General features: G+C 33.2%; 2 protein-coding genes and 1 long non-coding RNA gene across 3 annotated transcripts in view; 2 read left to right on the top strand and 1 right to left on the bottom strand.

Annotated features, from left to right (window-relative positions):
- The window catches only part of LOC104745817 (serine/threonine-protein kinase 3-like), an 8,560-nt gene extending 5,932 nt beyond the window's left edge, over positions 1–2,628 (top strand). The window contains exons 15-22 of the mRNA XM_010467170.2: positions 586–721; positions 972–1,064; positions 1,154–1,318; positions 1,488–1,618; positions 1,701–1,833; positions 1,957–2,081; positions 2,178–2,333; positions 2,458–2,628. Of these exons, the coding sequence (XP_010465472.1) occupies positions 586–721; positions 972–1,064; positions 1,154–1,318; positions 1,488–1,618; positions 1,701–1,833; positions 1,957–2,081; positions 2,178–2,333; positions 2,458–2,488 (970 nt within the window). The 3' untranslated portion in view covers positions 2,489–2,628. The remainder of the gene's footprint in view (positions 1–585; positions 722–971; positions 1,065–1,153; positions 1,319–1,487; positions 1,619–1,700; positions 1,834–1,956; positions 2,082–2,177; positions 2,334–2,457) is intronic.
- Positions 2–553, top strand: LOC104745816. The gene is made up of 3 exons (XR_760785.1): positions 2–66; positions 199–378; positions 461–553. It is a non-coding gene; the product is annotated as an uncharacterized LOC104745816 (long non-coding RNA).
- Positions 2,961–3,701, bottom strand: LOC104748202 (PRA1 family protein H-like). Its single transcript, XM_010469879.1, has 3 exons — positions 3,290–3,701; positions 3,111–3,182; positions 2,961–3,058 (listed from the first exon to the last, which is right to left on the bottom strand). The coding sequence occupies exons 1-3, from the start codon at positions 3,699–3,701 to the stop codon at positions 2,961–2,963; spliced, it is 582 nt and encodes a 193-aa protein (XP_010468181.1).

The raw sequence follows: 9,081 nt of genomic DNA, 5'->3' as shown, positions 1-9,081 counted from the left end.
AGAACTTATTAAACACAGATTTATTAAGAATGCTAGGAAAAGTCCGAAACTTCTTGAGAGGATAAGGTCTGATGCTTTTTCTCTTCAACGGATTTGGCATGTGATTTCAATTATGACTTTCCTAAATTGATTGTATGTCAAAAGTAACATTTAGATGGTTTTCCCGTATGTTTGTTTTGATCTTTTATATGCCAAAAGAAAATCCAGAATAAGCACGATTGTTGTTCTGTCCTTTTTTCCACTTTAAAGAGAGCGGCCAAAGTACCAAGTAAAAGAGGATGAAGAGACACCTAGGAATGGTCCCAAAACTCCAGTTCTATCATCTGGTACTGTTAGGGTGGCTACAGATGAAAGAAGCCAAGGCACTCCTGGATCTAGGTTCGATGAATTTTCTGTGCTTGGGGTTTCTTCTGTTACTTGTTTGAAAATCTCTCTATTAACTCGTAGCTACAGTTTTCAGGGGAATACTGTCAAAAATGCTGGATGGGACTTTAGCGTTGGGGGGTCACAGAGTATTGGAACTGTTCGTGCTTTAAAACCTCCTCAAGCGAGAGAGAGGCGCCAAGAAGTTTCTTCTAATCATATTTCGCAAAGAACAACAAGAGCTAGTGGTAATCAATGGTCATCTGCGACTGGTAGTACAACTTCTGAAGCCTCTGATGGAGGTTTTGTCAGAAGACATCCTTTCCGGAATGACCATGAAGATGGCTTCAACGAAGAAGTAAGATCCTTTGCCTCTTGTGTGCCAGATGCAGGCCGTCTTATTTGACACGATTTCTTGCTGTTACTGTTGCACCTGAAAATTAGATTCTAAAGCATGTCGTGATATGTATGTTTCATGTTACTTGGGTAATCATTTCTACTGCAGGGATCTAGTTTTAAGTTTCACGTCTAGGATTACTATATTGTATGTCTATGTATTCTTAAGAATGAGGTAACATATATTTTGTACCTTGTCCTTCTAATTCCAGGATGATTCATCGCTCAGTGGATCGGGAACTGTTGTCATAAGAACCCCAAGAAGTTCTCAATCATCTTCAATATACCGTGAACAAAGCTCTGGGGTATGAAGTTCCTGGATCCTTTCTAACATCATCTACAGAAATTAAACAAGCTCTGAGTCTTATGAAAGATTCCATTTCTACTTTGTTAGTCTAGCGGCAGGTATACACCTTTTGATGATGCTTCAGCAAGTGGAACTGTTGTTGTTCGTGGACAGTACGATGACTCTAGATCACCTCGAACCCCAAAATCTAGACTAGGGATTCAAGAGAGAACTTCCAGTGCCTCAGAAGATAGCATCGCAAATCTGGCGGAGGTTTGTTTATCCCTCTTAATCTTCATATTATCTTGAAAGGTTGCCTCTCTGAATTATACTAGCCATCACCTTTTTTTTTTTTGCATATATCTTTACATTGCTTTAGATATCTTCTGCTCATTTGGATTTTTGATCTGATTCTTACACTTGAATTCAATACTTCTTTCAGGCAAAGGCAGCACTTGACGCAGGCTTCAGAAGGGGGAATGCTAGAGAAAGACTTGGAATGGGAAAGAACAATAATGATGGGACGGTTAACCGAAGAGGGGAACAAAGTGCCGATGATTCTGATTATTCAGGGTGAATCTAGATCCTAGCTTCTCATGTTCAGAGAATGTACGTAGCATGGCTCATTTCTAACACGAAGCTACAATTTATGCAGAAACTCTGACGATAATTCTAGTCAACAAAAAGCATGTCCAAGGTCAGAACAAGTGAGCGATGAAGAAGATGAGTCCAAATGGGAATCCTTGCCTGCATCATTGTCAGTATTGCTCATACCGTCCCTAAAAGAGGTAATGCTACTGTCAAACTACAATCTAATCTTTTTCACTTGCGTATAAAAATGAGTTGCGAGTAGTTTGAATGTTCTATACAACGAATAGCGAAATGATCATGTCTTCTGGTTCATGGTGTAGGCTCTTGGTGACGATCCAAAAGAATCTATTGGACGTACAGTGGTGAGATCCTTTGTGACTATGGAACGTGAAAAACCTGGTTCTTGTGAAGCTTTTGTTGCCAAGCTGATTGAACTTTTGGGAAGGTACATGAAACTTTAAATAACACATAGAGAAAACACATGTTTGGTCATCTGATTGTGAATATACTTAATATGAGAAAAACCATAAATCCCTAACAGTTCAAAAGAAGCTTCGGTGAAAGATTTGCATGACATGGCGGTCCGTGTTTTTGCCAAAACCACACCCGACGATGCAGTGAACAAAAGGAAACAAGATAACAAGGAGTTTAGTTCCAACACAAATGTTAGCCCACTGGGCAGATTCTTACTCTCAAGGTTTGTTCGATATGTTGATACATGGACAATTTTTCTTGAACTTGGAACTTGACTACTTCAATGACTTCAATGAAGATTTGAATTTAAAGCTTCGAAAATGGGTTTCTTTGTTTTCTCTCTGCAGATGGCTAGGCCAATCATCACGTGATCTTTAAGCTCCCACCCTGAGACAACCTACATATAGAATGCATTGGCTTGTGTTTTTTTTTTTTATAATTTCATTGATGCATTAATTTTTGGTATTCATGTGCATAAAATATTTTTAAAATGTATTTATAGATTTCTTTTTTTCTTTCTCTCCTTTGGCTTTTTATTTTTTATTTTTACAAATTTGTTTTTATTTTTTGCAATTTGTCTTCCCCAAGTTTTCAAGAGGAAATTCTATTCATAGTTGTGTATAATTAAAGGGTTTGGCTTATTTTTGTTTGTATTATTACAAAAATGTAATTTGATAATCATTTCCTTAAATTACTTATTTATATGTTTATGAATAGCTTTCTTGTTTAGTAATTTGATAATCATTTTCTTAATACATATATTTATTTAGTTATCATATTATATATTGTTAATATTGCTAAGTTCGTCCCAAGCGATAAAACCCAAAAGTCTTTTAGAAGATTCCAAGTCTCAATCACGCAACTTCCTTAACGATCCGTGCAACAACATCGCTACAAACATATACACCAAAACAAAAATTTTAATCCCCAAGCATATGTAACCGCTGCCTACATTTTCATAAGAGAGACATAGAAAGAGATTAAAAAAAAAAAATTGTACCCAAGTAAGCAGCAAGAAGAGACGAGAAAAAAGCGATAACAACATCTCTACGCATAAGAAGAACCGCTATTCCTGCAAAACAACATTCTTACAACAAGTCAATAACGATCGTCAAGACATGTTTTGCCTTGCATATGTCCACAAAAAGTATTAAGTATAGTACTTGTTTCTTTATCAACCTAATTTGGAGATGAAGAAGAGCAAACGACGAATGAAGGGGTAAACTTGATCAAGTCCTTTTTTAACAATCAAATTGTCGAGATAATCCGTAACCGGAAAACTCGCTAACAGCACCAAAAATGGTGTCGTCTGCTTGCACAGAGAGATTAAGAAGAAGATGACAAAGACAGAAATGTAGTTCCCGATGAACTGGCTAACGTTTTCTTGAACTCTTGCCACTGCCTCCGATTGTGACACCGGGAACGAGTACAGTTCAGTTCTGCCGCAGAAAACGCTTAACAGCGGCGTTTTGTTTTTGTCTAGGTCACTCGTTGTTAGCTTACCAAAAGGGTTGATTCTCAGGAGGGACAAGAGAATCCTCGCCCGTGAAGCTACGGTGCCGGAGACCTCTTGTTTCTCTTCGGTTTGCATTATGTATTCTCCCAAGAATAATATTTCTTACTGATTAATTTTTCTTTCTTAGTTCCTTTCTGCTTATTATGTTATGTAACTTATTCTTTTTTGTTGGCAATATGTTGTCTTTATATATAGATTATGTGATGTAATAAAAAAGAAGACGATAATGTTAGCAAATATTCAAAACTTTAATTGCAGTTGTGTATCCTGTTATTAATTATAGTTTATTCCTAGACGTAACATGTTTGTGATAATATTTGTCAATTATAAATTATATAATAGTTAAATTTCAAATAATTGTCTTATGATATTGTTAGCAGTGAGTGATTTACTCATTAATGGAATGCATGGTATGCCAGTTTTTATTATTGGATAAATGTTAAATTCCGAATCCATGCTCTTCGTAAGGTAGCAAATCGCGATTTTTAGAGTTAATGTACCAACGTGCCATCCCTACATCAATTTTACAGTTGATATTTTCTTGTCATTGTGATCAGGCCTTGAGCCCATTAATTAAGAAAAAGTGACCAAACAGTTGAAATAAATTTCAGTTTCAGAAAATAAAATTATTAATGAGAAGGGGGAAAAAAGTTAACGCTAAAAGAAGCAAAGCAATACGGTACTATATTACTTTTGATACTCCTAACGTTTACTATTTTGTGATCCGTTGACAAAAAAAAAAAGCTAACACTCCATTATGATGTAACATGTTTGTGACATATGTGTATAACAATCCATTATGATGAAAGCCTCAATCAGTCCTCACAATCTGAATTTGGTTTTTTCCTTGAAGTTTCAATGAACAGTTTTCTTTTAATGTCGGCAATCAAATTGTAAATCAGGCTGTTTACCTTTTCTTTTTTGTTGTACTATATATAACAAAAGCGAGTATGAAAATGCTAGGAGCGTGAAGGGCGGCGATAACAAATTTTAGTTAAGAGAAGAAAAGGATAAAAGGAGTTGACGGCGTCATTGTAAAATGTCAAAACAGACACGTGAAAGCCAATAAGGTCTCCTCGAAGTTTCATGGAAAAGACGACAGTTCAACTGACCTGACACATCACCCAACGTCCCAACCCTCATATGCCGCAGCTAACGGCGGTTTAACGGTAACGGCAACCGCCCATAATGCCCATCCTTCTCTTTAAACAAATCAATACATATTTTTTGGTTTAACGAGTAACTAAGGGCATCTCCAATAATCCTTTATTTTTGTCTTTATTATAGAGGTGAATTTTATTCTAACAGTCTTCTATTTTCATCTCTAAAATAGAAATTGATATTTTTTCTTCTATTTATAGACCTCTATTTATAGAGGAATCCTTTTTTTTTTACAAAGGTTTCTCTATAAATAGAAGAAAAAATAGTAACCTTTATTTTATAGAGGAGCATTGGAGTAAAACTCACTTCTATTATAAAATTTCTTTATTATAGAGGAAAAAATTGAAAAAACCATTTTGAAAAAAAAAAATGCGTTTTGTAAAGAAAAAAATAGAGACAAATAAAGAATAGATAATGACTTCTGAAATGATTCAGCCGATGGATGATAAGGAGTTTTAATTTCTTGTCCTTAAAAGAAAAAAAAAGAGAGAAACGAATGTGTTTAGGTATATTTTAATGGGGAATAAATAAGTGGTTCTTGTTTGGTTGCAGAGTTCCAATAAGGTGTTTTGTAATAAGCACAAGTCCTACACGTGGCTCACGCGCCGCACCACAAAAAAAAAAGAAAAAAGCACTTGTACCCAAAAAAACAAAACTGGGACCTATTTCACGCGCTCATACACGTGAGAACGACGATATCAGCGTCACACAGCCGACGCAAACGCAACCATATTTATTTTCTATAGTGACTGTCTGTCACGTTACGACATTTAACAGCGCCACCTGTCCCCATATTTGGTAACATGTGTCCAGGTGAAGCCACCTGCGTGGCTGCTTCACATTGGTTTGATTCTTTTAATTACAAAAATATACTACTCCGGCTCCCCCTATTATTGTTACTAGGTTTTAAAAAAGCCATGCTACGCGTGGGTTTATTTGATATATTTTGACAAAAATTATATATGATTGATGGCCGTAATGAAATATTATATTACAGAAAACTTTAAATTACTATTAAGGAAAAATCTAAATTTCATATACACAATTTTTTAAAATATAAAATTAGTTGTGTTTTAAAATTAAATCTGATTAAAAAATCATGAATATAACTCGACATCAAGGTAAGACGGATCAAACTGGTGTCCTTACATATCTTAACCATTTCTTTGGCAACCAGAAAAACGAAACAATTTTATAATCATGAATTTATCTCTTTTTCATATTTAATTGATCGCTATCACCTATGTTTTCGTGTTTTTTTTATTTAATGTTTTCTTATTCTTCATATTCTTTCTTGTCATTTTCATTGTCAAATTTTATGGTAATTGTCATCGTTACTTTTACCGTCCAGTTCTTTGTTATACTCTTCTTTTTGTTCTTCTTCGTCAACTTTTTCACATTCTTTCACTGAAAAAACCTTTTTTTTTAGACTACCATACAACTTGTTAACCCATCAAACTCCAAAACCAAAATCATTTTTTCTCAAAAAAATTGTGTAATTCATGAAAACCAGCATAGTCAACACAAGCACCCAATTTATAAATTTTAATTTTTTAAAAAGCTTTTAAATGTTAAGAAATTTTTAAAATATAAAATTATAATATTTTGAAACCTTTTTAAAGCTAAAAATTTTAGAAGTTTCAATATTTAAAGTATTTTAAACTTTTAAAAGGTTCGAATATAATATTTGAACCTTTTTAAAAAAGTTTCAATATTTATAATATTTTAAACTATTAAAATTTTAAAATTATAATATTTAAAAACTTTTTAAAAGCTAAGAGCTTTTAATATTTTCAATATTTATAATATTTAAAATTTTTAAAATTTTAAATATTATAATATTTTTTCGAAACTTTTTAAAGTTTTAGTTTGATCAAATAAAAAACAGGATCAAACCGAATAAAACTTCTAAACTTGGACGCCTGATAAATCAAGCTTTCCTGCTCATTCGTTGTTGGAAGCATATTAATCTTATTTATACTGGTTTGAACCATTGTCTAAAAGTTTTCTAGCTAATGTGGGATATTGTACATAGTTTTTTTATTTCCATAGATTTTAAATTTTTCTTAGTCTAAAAAATTCTGGAAATTTAGAAAATATTAATGAATGACATGTCAAATCCTGATACGTTGTTCAAAATAATTCTTAATATATAAAATTCTGCAAATTTCTAAAAATGTTAATTAATGACATGTTGAATCCCTATTAGTTGTTTTAAAGCTTAGGTGGATAGCCTTAGAAGCTTATACTTTTATTTAGTATAATTATTCTCATTCTTCTTTATGCTAAAACCCTTTTACCTTTTCATAACACAAAATTTTCATGAAGCTCCTCCTGGTAAGGATTATTGATATAAATAATGTTATATTAATACTAAGTTACTAACTATTTATAGGTAACAAAAATCGAGTAACTTGATCTGATAAAAAGACCATCTAACTGAATTTGTTTATGTTTTGTACTTTTTAGTATTAAGAAAAATATTGTCCAAATTAACGAAATGATGTTACTTTTGAAAGTAATTTAGAAACGGTGCGTCCGTAGGTAACTTTTCCTGAGGGGTTTTAATGCAGTGTGCCATAAGAAAAAAGAAGATGATTGAGATACTTTTGTGTTGAGATTAATGAATGATAGGACCAATACGCAAAACTGTGTGGCCGACTTGGAAATGGAATCGGGTGAGAAGAAAAAAAAAAAAAGGGAGGGAAAAAAATCTGGTTGGTTGGGATTGAGATTCTGGATGACGCTTATTATCAAGCGTGTGGGTTCCACCAATAAAAAGCGGCCGCCGCAGCTAATCTTGTTTCACACGTGTCTTATCTACCATGTGTATTTTAAATTGATTTTAACGAATTTGTATTATCATTATTCCCCACTGTAATATTAAAATACTACTAGTGATTACAATAAATTCTATGTATATTAAGATGTGACCCTGATATCCATATCTGCGACTAACCTGTGTATATGGAATTGGTCATTGGTGTGTGCCTATTTATCGGCATTTCCATTCTTTTTTTTTTCCAACTTTTGTAGTTTTTTAATCTGAATATTAATTTTGTTGTAAAAAAAGGTTTCTGGTATTGAAAAAATTGTGGGAGGTGGGGTTTTTTATTATGGGGGAGCAAGATGATGAGATGAGGGGGCCAAAAATGAAAATACCTCAATTTACGGAGTCCTTCGCGTAATTCAAATGGATTGGTAAAGTAATTTAGGGAAAAAAAAATAAAGAAAAAAAAGACAGTGAGAATCAAACTTTATCGGACGGTGGAGATGCACGTGAAGACAACCAAGACTCCCGACATCAACCTCGTCAACACGGAATTTACATCCCATGCCACTTTCTCACGCGCCAGTTTCTCAATAAAAACACACGCAATTTACATAAACCTCCAATTCCGGTTTTCACTTAAACAGTTACAATGATACTTCAAACCGGATTTCAGACCGGGTATATCTTGAGCTATCATCTTTCTTATCTTGCGTATAGAAACTAATTTAATTATACATTTGTAAAAGTCATGAAACAAATATCTTAAAAGTTAATTAGATAATTAATAAAAAGTCATGAAACTAATTTAATTATACATTTGGTTTTCAAAACTCTTGTCTTGTCCAGCGTGTGACCACCCTTTCTAAGGACGTACGGAATCAAAACATCGCGTTCGTTTTTTTGCAACGTCTGCGGCAATAATTATCAATGTGGTTAACTATGTGGCAGTGGTCGGTCATCCTTTACTTTGAGTGGTCTCACTTTGTGTAGCAACTCTTTACCTCCAGGACTTAACGTCCCCTTTATGTATTTAGTCATTTTTATGGTTTCAAGTCAAGCTTTAAAGCGTGTTTTATGTATGTTTTAAGATCGTTATTTGTAGTTTTTTATCCTCCTGTGTAAGTTTATTGGTGTATTTGGCTCCTCTTCAAAGGACGCTTGTAAACCTTTAATTTAATATCAGTGTTCAAGAAAGCGCTAGGCGGTATCTGGGCGGTGATCCAGCGCCTAGCGCCTAGAACGCCTAATCGGGGCCTAGACGGTTTTTAGACGGTTTAGGCGTTTACAACATAAAACATTATATATATAAAATTATGTATAAATATATGTTAGAAAAATAAAAATAAATATAAATTATATACAAAATTAAGAAAAATTCATTTATTTAAGTTATATTAACAACATATAAACATTTATAATTACGTATATAGATATAAAACTTAATAATTTAAATATATATAGTTAAAAATCAAAAATAAATATTAAAATTAAATTAATGTAATTTTAAGCGGTTTAGGCGGT

Source organism: Camelina sativa, chromosome 15, assembly GCF_000633955.1.
Source record: "Camelina sativa cultivar DH55 chromosome 15, Cs, whole genome shotgun sequence".
Classification (NCBI taxonomy): Eukaryota; Viridiplantae; Streptophyta; class Magnoliopsida; order Brassicales; family Brassicaceae; genus Camelina; species Camelina sativa.
The sequence above is the reverse complement of the archived record's forward strand: the minus strand, read 5'-3'. Positions and strand labels throughout refer to the sequence as shown.

What these genes read in the sequence shown, in the direction of transcription:
- LOC104748202 (XM_010469879.1), bottom strand. Translation starts at nt 3,701, where the DNA reads ATGCAAACCGAAGAGAAACAAGAGGTCTCCGGCACCGTAGCTTCACGG. An exon ending in CTTCTTCATCTCCAAATTAG is followed by an intron (nt 3,183 to 3,289) that starts GTTGATAAAGAA and finishes GTTGTTTTGCAG; the next exon opens with GAATAGCGGTTCTTCTTATG. An exon ending in TCTTCTTGCTGCTTACTTGG is followed by an intron (nt 3,059 to 3,110) that starts GTACAATTTTTT and finishes ATGAAAATGTAG; the next exon opens with GCAGCGGTTACATATGCTTG.